Raw genomic sequence first — 17,986 nt, forward strand, 5'->3', positions numbered from 1 at the left:
TAGAGGTGTTACATGGGAGTATCGGGAAACCACCATCACAACTCGTGCGGCCGCATTCAGCACCAGTTGAAGCCTCCGAGTGGTCCTCAAGGGCAGCCCCATGTAGAGAGCGTTGCAGTAGTCTAAACGGGAGGTCACGAGCGCATGAGTGACTGTGCGTAGGGCATCTTGGTTCAGGTAGGGTCGCAACTGGCTCACCAGGCGAACCTTGGCAAAAGCTCCCCTGGTTACGGCTCCTATATGATCTTCAAAGTTGAGCTGTGAGTCCAGGAGGACGCCCAAGTTGCGAGCCCTATACCACTTCACAATGATTTACTGCCCTCTCAAAGTGGTTTACAGAGTCAACATATTACCCCCTACAATCTGGGTCCTCATTTTACAATAGCTATTGCTATTACCTGCTTACCTTCATATTGGATTTGTTAGACACATCACAGAACTTGTATATATTTACCAAAGAGTTGAACTTCAAGGTTCAACTGATCACCACCTAATTGGTGAATGTTCAAAAAATCACCACCTAATTGGTGAATAGATGTATTGGGTGGATGAATGATCTGTGTTTTTCTAAGGTATAGTGAAGCTATGGAATTATGTATGTCTTCTTAACTATAACTAGGGCCAAGGAAACACAGGCTGAATTTCACCTTATGACTTACTGGGGGACTTAATAGAGTTCAAATGTAGGGACAGCACCAGGAAAGCTCTTTCAAGACTTTGGAGGAAAGGTAGGATAAGTCTTCAAGGAAAAGAAGTGCCAAGGAAACAGTAAAACAAGACAAGCAATGTATTGCACTAATCTTGCACTTTGAACCAATATTTTTACAGAAGAATAAGGAATCCCCACAACAGCATCCTCAGTGACTCTTTTTAGCTTACTTCAGCTCAATGGTTGCCTACACAGAAATATTTGGAGAAGGCACAGATTTGAGTCATAAGTATTTATTTTATGAAGAATCCCATGGGTAATGGTTAAGTTTACAGAAATAATTATATAAAATTGTTTTGTGTTATCTATTTAAAGAGCTAAGAAAATGGTTGTCTCAAAAGGTGCAATACAGAAATAGCAGCTCTCCAAACCAAGGAGGTTTCATTGCAGATATGTCTGTTTATTGGCAATTAACCTAAATGACTATCATTATTGCTTTATGACACAGCTGCAACAGCTTTCCAAGAAATACTGAAAAAGAATTCATAAGTCAGTCTTGAAGAGGTTATAAAAACTTACATGTCTGCAACCAAGAGTCTGGTGTTGATTTTCATTCATTGGATCATGCTTATCCATCACAGCTTGCTTTGGTAACCTTGTTGATGTTAACCCATTGGATGAGAGACCTGAAATAGTTACATGTGTAAGCTGAACATGTTCCTTGATTTTGTAGTTGATGCAAAATAGTCTCACCAAATGTAGCTCTGGGATTGTAGCTAAACACAAGCAAGCCACTTGTAGAGAAAATGCGGACAGTAGTGATTATACTGTGGTTGTTGGTTGACATGAAGTGCCTGACAGATGTGACATCTTGCTCCAGAAGTGATCCTTCTCCCCCGCTTCATGAATGGTATAAGCCAGGAAACTTCCTCATTGGTGGGATCACAGCTCAAATTGCCTATCTACTAAAGCAGCATTTTTTTGATGAGCCTCCTTCACAGAATTCATTTATGCCTCCCTTGTAAGTAATTCTCTTTTTCTTTTCCTTCCACTCCACATGTTATTTGAAACTGCAGAACAACACCAAATCCCTCCCCCCCCCCCAAGGATGTAGCAGAGAATATTGCAAATTTTCACACCAATTTCTAAGAGGTCTATTTGTAATCAGAGTTTCTGAAGCATCAACAGTGTATCAGTCTCAAAGACTTTTGGAATCTTAAAGACCCTCGTTTTTTATTACTATTATATAGTAATAGAATAGTTAGTTCACAATGGTTTCTGTTGATGAATTTGATTCAGGGCATTGGATTTATTGTGTGTAGTGTTGGGAAGTGATAGTGATAGCCCTTGCATAAAATTATTAAAAACCTTCTGTGCACTTCAGACCAAATTGCAAGTATAGAAAAGTGACTTTGGGGAAGCAGTTCACCACATCTTCCCCAGCTACATACCTGGAACTCAATGGCCAATATGTGCATCAGTGTCTCATGACTACATCAAAGTCTTCTAATTGCATACACTAAATGAATCATAAACTGGACCTTGCATTAATAAAAATAACAGGAATCTTTCTGTTTTCCAGCTCTATAGCTGAATTCCACTTCACAGTTTCCTAAATGCTAGTCCAGTTACTAATTTCTGTTTTCCACCAAATATTCTTCATTGGTCTTTTATATGTGAAGCTTCTCAAAATGTGCAAGTTTCATTTTGTGGCTGTTATTGTTGCTTCACAGAATATAGACTTCTTGCCTCAATCCCTCAATAGACTGAGGGGTTTTAATTATTTATTAATGGGGTTTTAGTTTAAATTCAGGGACTTAATTTAATCTTAGTTTTAATCGATTTTAACTTTGTATGTTATGTATTTTTAATTTCTCCCTGTAAACTGCCCTGAGTCCTACGGGAATAGGGCGGTATACAAGTTTAAATAATAAATAATACAATAAATAAATAAATATTTCACTTATGCTTCAATTTCATTTTCAGGGTTGTTTTAAAGTTTTATCAGCATTCCCTAAGTTTGACATTTGCGGTGAAAGAGATCAACTCAAATCCAAGACTCTTGTCTAATGTTACCCTGGGATTTTTCATCTGTGACAACTATTTTGATGCTCAGTTGACTTATCGTTCCACTTTGGAGCTGCTCTTCCGATCAGATCAGTTGATTGTCAACTACAGATGTGATATCAAGGAGAATCTCGTTGTGGCCATTATTGGGGGATTTGGTGCTGATATCTCATTCTTCATGTCTAATATCATAAGCCTTTATAAAATCCCCCAGGTAAGATATATGCATTGACATGTATGAAAACCCATCCACAGGGCAAAATTGTAGGGAATGGGAAACATTTATCAAGTACAGATTAGATTATGTTGTAATGATGCATCAAAAGGACCTAATGAATTTTGGGAGTTGGATTTAAGCCCTACCTGATCCACCACATTGAAAAAGAGAGCAGAATCTGAGAATCTAAGATGCTCACCTATCTGCATGTTGACTGTGACTATGCCAATCACATTCTTGCAGCCAAACCTATAGGGTTCCTAAGAATAGCAATAACAATAGCACTTCTATACACTTCATAGTGCTTTACAGTCCTCTCTAAGCAGTTTACAGAGTAAGCCTATTGCTCCCAACAATCTCGGTCCTCATTTTACTGACCTTGGAAAGATGGAAGGTTGAGTCAACCTTGAGCCAGTCAGAATCGAACTGCTGGCAGTCAGCAGAGTCAGCCTGCAATACTGCATTCTAACCACTGTGGCACTACGGCTCGTGTTATGTGTATCTCCTTCTATGCCTGTAGAAAAGGCAGGGTATGAATCTAATAAATAAATAGGATAGTGTTCCATTTATTTGCCATTTAGTGAATATCAACCATAATGTTCAGAGTTTCATTTACAATGGAAAATGGAAGTCCATGAAAAGAAACAGCTTGGAAAAAATGTATGAATCAGCAAATTCTTAAAGAAAATACACCTTGCTCAGATTAGTAGAGACATCCCAATGATAAGCAATCAACTGCACATTGTATTTTAGCTTGCTTATGGCTCATTTGCTCCCAAGGAACATGGGACAAAGATGACTGCTTCCTTTTACTGCATGGCTCCCAATGAAACCCTTCAGATTGTGGGGATAACCCAGTTGCTAAAGCATTTTGGATGGATGTGGGTTGGCCTTATAATTCTGGATGATGAGAGTGGAGACAATTTCCTCCAAGCCCTGGAGCCTCTTCTTTCCAAGAACAGGATCTGCTCTGCTTTTGTGGAGAGATTTCCCAAGCAATCATTTTCCTTTATTTTTAAAGGTCATACTATGCAGTGGTTGGCTATTTATTTGGTTGACACCAAAGTCAATACATTCATCTTCTATGGGGAAAGCAGCACAGCAATGCTCCTTTTTCTATTCATGAGATATATAGAGAACAGCCATGGGAAAATGTGGATTCTGACAGCTCAAGTAGACCTAACATTAACAAGTGTTCATCGACCCTCAGATTTGCAATTGTTTGATGGAGCAATTTCCTTTGCTATTCACTCCAATGAACTGCCAGGTTTTGAGGAATTCTTTTGGGCCATAAAACCATTGCAGACTCAACGAGATAGTTTGTTGAAAGAGTTCTGGGAACAAGGCTTTGATTGCTCCTTTTCAGAAAGCAATAAACCAGTGGAAAGGATTGAACCATGTACTGGGAAGGAAGAGCTAAAAAACCTTCCTGGTCATTTATTTGAAATCACTGGCCACAGCTACAGTATCTACAATGCAGTCTATGCAATAGCACATGCTTTTCATGGCATGGACTTACTTAGGTCTAAATACAAAAAAGTAGCAGAGAGAACAAAGGATGAACTTCAAGATCAAGACACCTGGAAGGTAATAAGTTGTAAATCAAAGACCTTCTTCTTCATTCTCAAATTAGTGAGGATGTAGTGAAGTAATATATGCCCTATTTTTATCTCTCTTGTGAAAGCCCATACTTACAGTTTGTGAAGCCTGACATGGTTCAGTGAGAGTGTTATGGTTAGGATTGTTTGGCTGAAGGTTTTCATTGCTGGGTGGCTCTGACACAGGAATGCTGTACACCATCTGTTGAAGCCACCCAACTTGAAATTATTTTGGCATATGTCTTGTGGTCACCTATCTGGTGTCAATCTTGCCAAGGCAATTAACCAGTGGAACGGTTGCCTTCAGAAGTTGTGGGTGCTCCATCACTGGAAGTTTTCAAGAAATGATTGGACAGCCATTTGTCCAGAATGATATAGTGTCTCCTGCTTATGCAGGGGGTTGGACTAGAAGACCTCCAAGGTCCCTTCCAATTTTGTTGCTCTGCTAAGGCTGTGTGGTCTGCATAACACGATGAATTCTAGATGGCAGGAGTGCCCAGTTTGAAAGATTTTTGGCACAGACTGAAGCAATCATGCTTGTCAATACTTTTGCAGGAGGAGGTTGAGAGGGACTATTAAAGGGAGTGATGTGAAACAGCACACACGATTCATTTCGACCTTGCAAAGTCATTTCTTTACAAAGAAGTTTCTAAGAGGCATTTTGGACTTTGAAAGCAATGTATCTAGTCCTGATCACCAAAATACAAGAAGTATCCTCAGGCAATGGGAAAACTGCAAATAAGAGTTACAAAATATGCAGCTAAATGTGTATTAAGTGTGTTTAACTTAAACAAGAAGAAGCTAAAGGGGAGACATGATAATAGTCTTCCAAGAATTGAAGGGAGGAACATGTGGGTTTATTCTCCATAACACCTGAGGGAACCACAAGAACGTTACCAACTGAGTAATTTTTACTTCTCTAAGTCCCCATTTCCCCTTCTACTTTGAACCTGAAGGAAATTATCTTTCCTATTGCTAAAAGCTACCTCTCTTAGGATGGGTCTGATGACAAAATTTATTTATTTAATTCCATTTATATCCCGCCCTTCTCCGAAGACTCAAGGTGACTTACAAGCTTAGCAGCAACAAAATGCAACAAAATGCATGATTCACATTTACAATATGAAATCTTCCATGGATTGGATTTTCATTGCATTCAACTCTGGAAGTCATGAATGGAAACCTAGTTTTTCAGACCAAAGGTGTCCATTACAAGTCACCCTGATGTCAGTATCAAAATATCTGCCCTATTTTTGTCTCTTTGGCCAAAGATTTGTGATTTGTGCAATGTGTCATGGTTTAGTTACAGTCATGTTTAAAATTGAGTTACAGAAATCAGTGGGACTTGAGTAATGCCCCTTTATTTGAGATAAATTTCGGAATGTCTTGATGTAATCCTGCAAGGCTCCAAAAACAGCACAAGAACTTAAAATGGTGTCTTTATCAGGAGAGGAATCTTTCCAGACTAAAGCACAAATCAGCATACCTGTTAGATATAACCTGTGAAAGTTTAAAAACACTCTGCCCTGGCTCTCTTCCTGCATTCCAGGGATACCAAGCTTATCTACCTCTTAGCTTCTTGGGAAAGACCCCCTCCCTTCTGCAACTCTGTATCACAGAATATAATGACAGAATAACAAGAGTCTTGGTGGAGCAGTGGGCTAATGCCTCCTTAAGTAACACCAGCTACCTGCAATTAGTGCAGGTTCGCATCCCACCAGGCTCAAGGTTGACTCAGCCTTCCATCCTTCCCAGGTAGGTAAAATGAGGACCCAGATTGTTGGGGGCAATTAAGCTGACTTTGTAATAATGCCGCTTGGGGTGTGTGTGAAAGCCCTAATAAGCAGGCATATACATAGAATGAAGGCTACTGCTAACCTTGTAAGCCGCCCTGAGTCTTCAGAGAAGGGCGGGATATAAATGGAATTAAAATAAAATAAAAATAAATAAACAGAATAACAGAGTTGGAATGGACCTTGGAGGCCTTCTAGTCCAACCACTTGTTCAAGCAAGAATCCTTATACCATTTCAGACCAATGGTTCTCCAATCTCTTCTTAAAATCTCCACTGTTGGAGCACCCACAAGTTCTGGAAATGAGTCGTTCCACTGATTAATCGTTATAATTGTCACGAAATTTCTCCTTAGTTCTAGGTTGGTTCTCTTTATTGTTTTCCACACATTATTTTTTTTCTGCCTTCAGTGCTTTGGAGAATAGGCTGATGCCCTCTTCTTTGTAGGAGCCCCTTAGATATTGGAACCCTGATATCATGTCTCCCCTAGTTCTTCTCTTTTCTAGACTAGCCATGCCCAGTTCCTGTAACTGTTCTTCATATGCTTTAGCCTCCATTCCCCTAATCATATTTGTTGCTCTTTTCTATAGTCTTTCTAGAGTCTCAACATCTTTTCTCTATTTGGTGACCAAAACTGGATGCAATATTCCAAGTATGGTTTTACCAAGGCACTATAAAGTGGTATTAACACTTCACAAGATCTTAATACTATTCCTTTATTAATACAGCCTAGGACTGCATTCTACCATGAATCCACTTCTTTTTTTCCCTCTGCTTTTTATTTAGCTTCATTGGTTTCTTCAAGGCCTTTCATTCAATAATTCACTTGGAGAACCTGTGTTCGTCAACCATCATGGAGAAGTACTTTCTGGATTTGATATTACAAACGTGGTCATGTTTCCAAACAACTCCTACCGTAAAGTCAAAATTGGAAAAATTGATCCCAAAGCTCTTGAAGGAAATGATTTTTTGATTCATGAAGATTTAATTGTCTGGCCCAAATATTTTAAGGGGGTATGGATTTTTAGATATTTATTATTTTGGATGAAACATTTGAAGATCAGAGATAAGTTTCATTGTGCAGCCAGCTTTCAAATCCTTTAATTAGTTAAAATGAACTACCCTGTATTCAAAATATAGCTGATTTTTTTCCTGTTCTATGGGAATTATAATTTATAGGACTTTTATGGGGATGGGTGATGGGGTACTTTGCTGTTACCTCAGTCCTGGAAAGAATGAAATAGAATTTAGAGACACTTAAATAGAAGAAAATCAGAAGTGTTCCCATCCATTTTTGACAGGTGACAAGCCATTTAAGAACAAGTGAGCTGACAAATTTTGTATAGTCTGGCTTCACTGTGCTTCACAGAGCAAAGGCTCTAACTTACTTGTGGAAATAATGATGTAAAAAGTGAATAAGTGATTCCTAATGTCACAGGGGAGAAAAGAACATATTTCACTATCCACTGATCTCTGCTACTCTGTTTGTGCAGATAGATTAGAGGACTGTCCAGTATTAATCAAGTCATCAGTCTTGAATCCTATCCTGGTTTATCAACAGGTCTTGCCCCGTTCAGTATGTAATGATCCTTGTCCTGCTGGCTATCAGAAGAAAAAGAAAGAAGGCAAGAAATTTTGTTGCTATGATTGTGATCCATGTTCTGATGGGAAGATGTCAAACATGTCGGGTAAATTTACTGTATTACTGTATACTGTACTGTACTGTACTGTACTCTATTCTACTCTACTCTACTCTACTCTACTCTACTCTACTCTACTCTACTCTACTCTACTCTACTCTACTCTACTCTACTCTATCCATTCCACCCTACCCCTAATCTCAACTCTACTCTACTCTGCCTACTTGACTCTGTCAAATATTATTATTTTTTAAATTCCATTTATATCCCGCCCTTCTCCGAAGACTCAGGGCGGCTTACAAGCTTAGCAGTAGCCTTCATTCTATGTATATGCCTGCTTATTAGGGCTTTCACACACACACACCCAAGCGGCATTATTACAAAGTCAGCTTAATTGCCCCCAACAACCTGGGTCCTCATTTTACCTACCTCAGAAGGATGGAAGGCTGAGTCAACCTTGAGCCTGGTGGGATGCGAACCTGCACTAATTGCAGGCAGCTGGTGTTACTTAAGGAGGCATTAGCCCACTGCTCCACCAAGGCTCTTACTTTGTTTCAGTGCAAAATTGACCAGGTAGTAAACTCCTCTGATTTTATTTATATATGTAGCTGATTCATTTGCCCTATTGATTCTCATACTGTAAGATTTCACAAGGTTGTATGCATAAAATTGGGTGATACCACAATGCACAGCTTTCAAACAATTTCTAAAATGAACAAAAAGAACCTTAGATAGTGACCCTGGATCACATTATGACCATTTGGTTTCCTTTCTGAGTTCCCAGCCCTCCAGGTGGTTTACAGTGTTGTTAAGAAAGGTAAACTGGGAGAAGAGACATCTAGAGCACTGTAAGCAGCATTCAACAAAAGACAAACCTGACCAAATATGATGCTAAGAATGGTGAAATCCCAGTATTTATCTATCCTTACTGCATTCACAGATTGCCTCTCTCAGCTCTGCTTGAGATGACACAAGTTCTCATGAGAGAACAAAAAACACCTTACAGCAATGTTTAGAAGAAATCACACAACGCTTGTCAGATAATGTTTCTCAGATTTGTTCTGAATTTGACACTGGCCTTGTTACAGGTCCAGAAAATAGTCCTGGGGAAGATTTTTGCCTGATTATCTGGGACTGATTTGTGCACAAAGTCCTCAGAACTGTGAGCTTGGCTGCTCTCTGTATCCTGAGTTTTGGTGGCACAGTAGTTAGAATCTTGTTCTGTTAGACAATTTTTATCGAGTAACTCACCTCTGGAATTATACAGAGGTCCAGGGTATGGAAGACCTCTGACTTGTCAAGATGGGGTAATGCAGTCATCTTTGTCCTACTTGACCTCTGGACAGCTGTCAATATTATTAACCATGATAAACTTCTGATGTCCTTGGGAAGGATAGGTCCTGCCCTCAGGCCCTACTAAGCATTGTCCTCATTTTTTTAACATCTGCATGAAGCCACTGGGTGAGCACATCCAGTTTATCAGGTATCATTGCTTTCTATGCTATGGTACCCATCTTAAGGAAAAATGTTCCCCCTGAAATTAAATTAATTCCATCACTTTTGATATTATTAAAGGATCTTAAGACCTGGTTATTTTATTATCCTGAGGCTCCCAAGTACCAGAAACTCACTGAGATGGCTTTATTATTGTGGTAGCTGTTTTGATCCCTCTCATCAGTTAGAGTTTGTACTGTATATTTAGATTTTAACATATTTATTAATAAGAATTTTAAGATTTAATATCTGGTGTTATTTACATTGCTTTTTCATCTCATAGTTGTGCACTGCCCAGAGTCAAATGTAAATTTGATAAATAAATTAGATAAACAGATAGTTCCCTACATCCATTTGTGGCAATAGGTATAAATGAAGCCCAATCCCCTGTTTTAAATATATGAAATATATGTGACAGTTATTAAAAAAGTGCAAGGCTTCAGGCATAGTATAAAATTGGCAAGACACACAGTAGTGACCACCTTCTTGGTCTTTTGAACACTTATATGCATCCATACGTAAGACATGGACAAGGAAAGCCTGAAGGGTTGGGTCTTTAGGAAGCCTTAGGTATCATAGAATGATCTAATCAGATCTTTTTAAAGCTTAGCCACATTAAGAGATATGGATGTCAACTCTCAAATTGCCAGCCAAAATGCTGAGAATTGAAGTCCAAAGTTCTTAAAGTGGATAAGTTTGGAAACCATTTATATGTTGTTGTTGTTGTTAGCTGTGAAGTTGTGTCTGACCCATTGCAACCCTATGGACAATGTTCCTCCAGGCCTTCCTGTCCTCTACCATCTTCTGGAGTCCATTTAAGCTCATGCCTACTGCTTCAGTGACTCCATCCAGCCACCTCATTCTCTGTCATCCCCTTCTTCTCTTGCCCCCAATCTTTCCTAGCATTAGGCTCTTCTCCAGTGAGTCCTTCCTTCTCATTAGGTGGCCAAAGTATTTGAGTTTTAGCTTCAGGATCTGGCCTTCTAAAGAGCAGTCAGGGTTGATCTCCGTAGTTCAAAGGCCTCAATTCTTTGGCGCTCAGCCTTTTTTATGGTCCAACTTTCACTGCCATACATTGCAACTGGGAAGACCATAGCCTTGACTATACGCACTTTTGTTGACAGGGTGATGTCTCTGCTTTTTAGTGTGCTGTCTATATTTGCCATGGCTTTCCTCCCCAGGAGCACATGTCTTTTAATTTCTTGGCTACAGTCCCCATCTGCGGTGATCTTGGAGCCCAGGAAAACAAAATCTGTCACTACCTCCATTTCTTCCCCATTTGACTGGCTTAGACTCCGACTGGGCAGAGTCTAACGATCAGAACATGGGTGATCTCGTCGATGTTAAATGGGACGAGTTCGATCCTGTGATCCCAAAGGAAGTGGACAGAATTATGAGGAAGCTGAGCTCCACCACTTGTTTATTAGATCTGTGCCCTTTTTGGCTGGTTTATTCTGCTCAAGAGGGAACACGAATCTGGCTCCAGGCAGTGATATCCATCTCCCTGAGTGAGGGTTGTTTCCCCTCCGTCTTGAAAGAAGCGGTGGTGAGACCCCTCCTCAAGAAGCCTACCTTGGACCCAACTATATTAAACAACTTTCGTCCGGTCTCCAACCTTCGCTTTCTTGCTAAGGTTGTTGAGAGTGTGGTGGCACATCAGCTCCCTTCGGTTCTGGAGGAAACTGACTATCTGGACCCATTCTAATCGGGTTTCAGGCCCGGACACAGCACAGAGACGGCATTGGTCGCACTAATAAATGATCTCTGGAGAGCTCGGGACAGAGGCTGTTCCTCTGTCCTAGTTCTCCTAGACCTCTCAGCGGCTTTTGATACGATCGACCATGGTATCTTACTGCAGCGTCTCAGGGGATTGGGAGTGGGAGGCACGGTTCTCCAGTGGTTCTCCTCCTATCTCATGGGACGCTCACAGTCAGTATTAAGAGGAGGGCAGAGATCGAGCTCGAGGCCTCTCACTTGAGTCCGTCAGGGGTCGGTCCTCTCGCCTCTCCTGTTCAACATCTACATGAAGCCGCTGGGTGAGATCATTCGTGGTTTTGGAGTTGGGTATCACCAGTATGCTGATGATACCCAGCTCTTTATTTCGACCCCAAACCACCTCAGTGATGCCCTTGATGTGATGTCCCGTTGCCTAGAAGCAGTTCGGGTCTGGATGGGGAAGAACAGGCTTCAACTCAACCCCGACAAGACTGAGTGGCTGTACGTACTGGCATCTCAAGATATTCAGAACATTCCATCTCTTTCTATAGGGGGTAAGTTATTACCCCCCACAGATAGGGCCCGCAACTTGGGAGTCCTCTTAGATTCACAGCTTTCCTTGGAAGACCACATAACAGCTGTGACTAGGGGAGCCTTTGCCCAGGTTCGCCTGGTTCGCCAATTACGGTCCTATCTAGACCGAGATGCCCTACGTACGGTCACTCATGCACTCGTGACCTCTCGTTTAGACTACTGCAATGCTCTTTACATGGGGCTGCCCTTGAGGACCACTCGGAGGCTCCAACTGGTACAGAATGCAGCCGCGAGAGTTGTGTTGGGAGTCTCCCGATACTCCCATGTTACACCCCTACTCCGTGAACTGCATTGGCTCCCAGTTGTCCTCCGGATAAGATTCAAGGTGCTGGTAATGGTTTTCAAAGCCCTACATGGCATGGGTCCGGAGTACCTTAGGAATCACCTGCTGCCAGCATCAACATCCCTCTGTCCAGTGCGCTCCCACAGAGAGGTCCTCCTAAGGGTGCCGCCGTTCGGAGAATGCCGTCTGGTGGCTCCCAGAGGGAGGGCGTTCTCTGTGAGCGCGCCTGACCTATGGAACCGTTTACCGGTTGAGCTCCGGATGGCTCCCGACCTTCGCTCCTTCCGACACGACCTAAAAACACATCTGTTTAAGCAATCCAGTCTGGTCTGACGGGTTCTGTTTTAATTATTGTTTTAAGATAACTATTTGTGCATTCTGTTATTTATGTTCACTGTTCACTGCCCTGAGTCCTTAGGGAGAAGGGCGGTATACAAATCAAATCAAATCAAATAAATAAATAAATAAATAAATAAATAAATAAATAAATAAATAAATTTATTTCCCAGGAATTGAGAGGACCGGATGCCATGATCTTGGTTTTCTTAATGTTAAGTTTCAACCCAGGTTTTGCACTCTCCTTCTTCACCTGCAACAAAAGGCTCTTTTGTTCTTCTTCACTTTCTGCCATTAGAGTGGTATCATCTGCATATCTTAGGTTGTTGATATTTCTTCCAGAAATCTTAATTCCAACTTTTGATTCATCTTGCCCTGCCTTTCTCATGATGTGCTCTGCATATAAGTTAAATAGGCAGGGCGACAGTATACAGCCTAGCCGAACTCCTTTCCCAATTTTGAACCAATCAGTGGTTCCGTGTCCAGTTCTCACTGTTTCTTCTTGGTCCACATATAGGTTTCTCAAGAGACAAATAAGATGGTCTGGTACCTCCATCTCTTTAAGAACTTGCCACAGTTTGTTATGATCCACACAATCAAAGGCTTTAGCATAGTCAATGAAGCAGAAGTAGATGTTTTTCTGGAACTCTCTAGCTTTCTCCATGATCCAGCATATGTTGGCTATTTGATCTCTAGTTCCTCTGCCTCTTCGAAATCCTGCCTGTACTTCTGGTAGTTCTCGATCCACATACTGCTGGAGTCTAGCTTGTAGGATTTTAAGCATAACTTTACTAGCATGAGAAATGAGTGCAATGGTGCGATAGTTTGAACATTCTTTGGCACTGCCTTTTTTGGAATTGGAATGTAAACTGATCTTTTCCAATCCTGTGGCCACTGTTGAGTTTTCCAAATTTGTTGGCAAATTGAGTGTAGAACTTTTACTGCATCAGCTTTTAAGATTTTGAATAGTTCAGCTGGAATACTGTCACCTCCACTAGCTTTGTTGTTACTCAGCTTTTCTAAGGCCCACTTCACTTCACATTCTAGGATGTCTGGCTCGAGGTCAGTGACCATCAGGGATGTTAAGCTCATTCTTGTATAGTTGTTCTGTGTAATTTTGCCACCTCTTCTTAATCTCTTCTGCCTCTGTTAGGTCCCTGCCATTTTGGTCCTTTATCATGCCCATTTTTGCATGAAACATTCCCTTCATCTCTCTAATTTTCTTGAAAAGATCTCTGGTCCTCCCTATTCTATTGTTTTCTTCTATTTCTTTGCACTGTTCATTTAAGAAGGCATTCTTATCTCTTCTAGCTATTCTCTGGAATTCTGCATTCAATTGGGCATATCTTTCTTTTTCTCCCTTGCCTTTCATTTCCCTCCTTTCCTCAGCTATTTGCAAAGCTTTCTCAGACAGCCATTTTGCTTTCTTGCATTTCTTTTTCTTTGGGATGGTTTTGGTTGCTACCTGTTGTACAATGTTGCGAACCTCTGTCCATAGTTCTTCAGACACTCTGTCTATCAGATCTAATTCCTTAAATCTGTTTGTCACCTCTACTGTATATTCAACAGGGATATGATTTAATTCATACCTGAGTGGCCTGGTGCTTTTCCCTACTTTCTTCAGTTTAAGCCTAAACTTTGCAATGAGAAGCTCATGGTCTGAGCCACAGTCAGCTCCTGGTCTTGTTTTTACTGACTGTATAGAGCTTCTCCATCTTTGGCTGCAGAGCATATAGTCAATCTGATTTCTGTGTTGACCGTCTGGTGATGTCCATGTGTAGAGCCATCTCTTGGGTTGTTGGAAAAGAGTGTTTGCTATGACCATCGTATTCTCTTGACAAAATTCTATCAGCCTGTGCCCTGCTTCATTTTGTACTCCAAGGCCAAACGTGCCTGTTATTCCAGTTATCTTTTGGCTTCTTACTTTAGCATTCCAATCCGCCATGATGATAAGGACATCATTTTGGTGTTAGTTCTATAAGGTGCTGTAGGGCTTCATAGTACCGGTCAATTTCATCCACTTTAGCACCGGTGGTTGGGGCATAGACTTGGACTACTGTGATATTGAATGGTTTGCCTTGGATTTGAACTGAGATCATTCTGTCATTTTGGGGATTGTATCCCAGTATTGCTTTTCCTACTCTTTTATTGACTATGAAGGGATTCATAGGGATTCTAAGGGATTGTTGCCCGCAGTAGTATACCTGATGGTCATCTGAATTAAATTCACCCATTCCTGTCCATTTCAGTTTGCTGATACCTCAGATGTCGATGTTTAGTCTTGTCATCTCTTGTTTGACTACGTCCAGCTTTCCTTGATTCATGGATCTTACATTCCAGGTTCCTATGGAGAAAAAATCTTTACAGCATCGGACTTTCCTTTCACCACCAGACACATCCACAGCTGAGCATCCTTTTGGCTTTGGCCCGGTCACTTCATACTTTCTGGTGCTACTAGTACTATCCCTCTGCTCTTCCCCAGTAGCATATTGGACACCTTCCAACCTGAGGGGCTCATCTTCCAACGTTATATCATTTTGCCTTTTGTTACTGTCCATAGGGTTTTCATGGCAAAGACACTGGAGTGGGTTGCCATTTCCTTCTCCAGTGGATCACATTTTGTCAGAACTCTCTGCTATGACCATTCCATCTTGGGTGGCCCTGCACAGCATAGCTAATAGCTTCATTGAATTACACAAGCCCCTTCACCATGACAGGGCAGTAATCCATGAAGTGGAACATTTATATAATCTAATATAAATTTATAAGTTATATATAACTTGAGGCTTGAAGGTTAGATTCCAGGTTTCATGGTTTTTCTCTTATTTGCAGATATGATTGCCTGTTCTGAATGTCCAGAAGATCAATATCCAAGTAAGGACAAAGTTCGATGTATCCCCAAAACCATAACATATCTAACTTATGAAGAACCATTAGGAATCAGTTTAGTTGTGGCTGCTGTTTTATTTTCAATCATTACCATGCTCATACTTGGAATATTTATTAAGTATAAAGACACCCCTATTGTTAAAGCTAACAACAAAGACCTCACCTACATTCTTCTCATCTCCCTTCTGCTTTGCTTCCTCTGTTCTCTTATGTTCCTTGGAAAACCTCTCCAACCGATTTGCTTCCTCCGACAATCTGCATTTGGCATTATCTTCTCTGTGGCTGTCTCTTCTCTATTGGCCAAAACTATTATGGTCATTGCAGCGTTTATGGCCACCAAACCAGGATCCAGCATGAGAAAATGGTTGGGCAAAAGACTGTCCATCTTAATTGTCCTTTTCTGCTCTTTCCTTCAAGCAGGCATTTGCCTGGTGTGGATGATCACCTCTCCCCCCTTTCCAGAACTTAACATGCGGTCAGTGACTGAAGAGATCATAGCAGAATGTAATGAAGGCTCTGTTGTGATGTTTTATCTTGTCTTGGGCTATATGGGGTTTCTGTCTTTGGTCAGCTTCATGGTGGCTTTCCTAGCTAGGAACCTTCCAGACACATTCAATGAAGCCAAATTCATCACTTTTAGCATGTTGGTGTTTTGCAGTGTTTGGTTGTCTTTTGTTCCAACCTATATGAGCACCAAAGGAAAGTATATGGTTGCTGTGGAGATCTTCTCCATTTTAGCTTCTAGTGCTGGGTTACTGGGCTGCATCTTTTCCCCAAAATGCTACATTATTTTGCTGAGGCCTGAACTCAACAGCAAAGGGCAACTTGTAAAGGAAAAGCATTTCTGATTATTAAATTGTGGCTCTCCCTTTGGTCCCTTATATGTAGCTTTGCATTTCCTCCTGGTAATATTGTACAATAATTCTGAACATTCAGCTATTTAACCATTTCAGAGGGATATGCCCCAAAATGACTGAAGTATTGCAGGAGGTAAATATAGCTTCTCTTGAAAAGAGTTATAAATATCTAAGGAAAAGACATTCAAGCAATCTTGAAAAACATCAGAGTTTTGAAGAAAGTGGGAAATAGACTGATGAAAATGAAGATTCTAGTATAATGTAAAGACAAATAGACTTTTATAAAGGAAACGTCTGAGGACAATTAACTTGTTTGTTTTTAATTTTGGATCCAATAGGTTCTAACTTAATAACTTAATTTATTGAATGAGAATTATCAGATGAGATATGTTAAAAACACCAAATATTTTGTAACTATCTATGCATTTATATCTCAGCTTTATTATTTTTTTAAATTAACTCAAGTTGGCAAACATATCCAACACATTTTCTCATCCTATTTTTTTCCTACAACAACAGTGTGAGTAGAGTTGGGCTAAGAGAGAGGGACAGGTCCAAGGTCACCAAGCTGGATTTTATAGTTAAGGAGCAGTGGTGGGATTCAGGTGGTTCGCACCACTTCGGCAGAACCGGTAGCAATTGTTTTGTTGCCCAGGCCCAGAATGGACTTCCAGAAGCGGCATCCACACATAGAACTGGTTGCTCTCATATTTGAATCCCTCCACTGCTAAGGAGGGACTAGAACTCACAATATCTCTGGGTTTCTAGCCTGGTTCCTTAATCACTACACCAAACTAACTCTTTAAAAAGAAGGTTCACTAAGAAGTATTTAGAAGAGATTATATGAGAAAATACAAATGTTCATCAAGGAATGTTCAAAGATCACTACTCAATTGTGGAATAGGGGAATTGGGTAGATGAATGCTCTGCATTTTTCTAGAGTATGCTGAAGCTATAGAATTATACATGTTTCCTAATTCTAACTAAAATCAAGAAAACACAGATTCAAAACCAGCTTGATATTGAGTGACATAATAGAATTCAAAAAGCCTACTCTAAAGGAAATGTTGAAAGTAGTGGTCATGCTGTGGTTGTTGGTTGACATGAAGTGCCAGATAGATGCCACACCTTGCCCCAGAATTGATCCCTCTCCTATCCATCATGAATGGTATCAGCCAGGAAGCCTCCTGATCGGTGGGATCACAGCTCAGACTGTATATGTACTAGAGGAACAGTCTTTTGATGAGCATCCTTTACAGAAGTCATTTATGCCACCTCTGTAAGTAATTCTCTTTTCCTTTTCCTGTTCATGCCACTGGAGACTGAAAAAATTCTCGTTGATATTCCTGTAAATTATACAGAGAATATTGCAAAATTTGACCAGTTTTTTTTAATCAGTTCTATTTGTAATCAGAGTTTCCAAAGCATAGACAATGTTTCAGCCAGACCCCCTGTGAAACTTTAGGAATTTTAAGGGCCCCCAGTTTTATTATTGCATATGCTTTTGTGGATCAAATTGACTGATCTAGGAAATCAAATACAATATTGTAATAGCTAGGCCACAAGAGCCTCTTTTCACAAATATGATACAGACTACTGGAAAGCAATAGTACCTGGCTGTTGAATCATCAAATTGCATAAAATTACAAAAAAACTTTCTCTGCACTTTAGAGAATATTGGGGTAGTGCTTCAGCATATCTCCCCACTGAGCCCTCAGTTCCTTCCTTCCTCTTATGTAACTAAATAAAAACAAAGAAATGTCTAAATATCTGCCTTATACTGTGTCTAGGGTTTTTCCACTTTTTGGGAGGACCCTTCCTTATTCAGCTGAATAAACATGTTTGGCTTATCAAA

General features: G+C 40.5%; 1 protein-coding gene across 1 annotated transcript; it reads left to right on the forward strand.

Moving 5' to 3' along the window:
- Positions 1–1,494: 1,494 nt before the first annotated feature.
- LOC308677877 (vomeronasal type-2 receptor 26-like) lies at positions 1,495–16,122 on the forward strand (the record flags this gene model as incomplete). The annotated part of the gene is made up of 6 exons (XM_081344572.1): positions 1,495–1,670; positions 2,636–2,930; positions 3,687–4,520; positions 7,109–7,336; positions 7,884–8,010; positions 15,218–16,122. The coding sequence occupies 6 exons, from the start codon at positions 1,495–1,497 to the stop codon at positions 16,120–16,122; spliced, it is 2,565 nt and encodes an 854-aa protein (XP_081200698.1).
- Positions 16,123–17,986: the final 1,864 nt, after the last annotated feature.

Source organism: Vipera berus (assembly GCF_964194415.1).
Source record: "Vipera berus genome assembly, chromosome: Z".
In the NCBI taxonomy this organism is placed as follows: Eukaryota; Metazoa; Chordata; class Lepidosauria; order Squamata; family Viperidae; genus Vipera; species Vipera berus.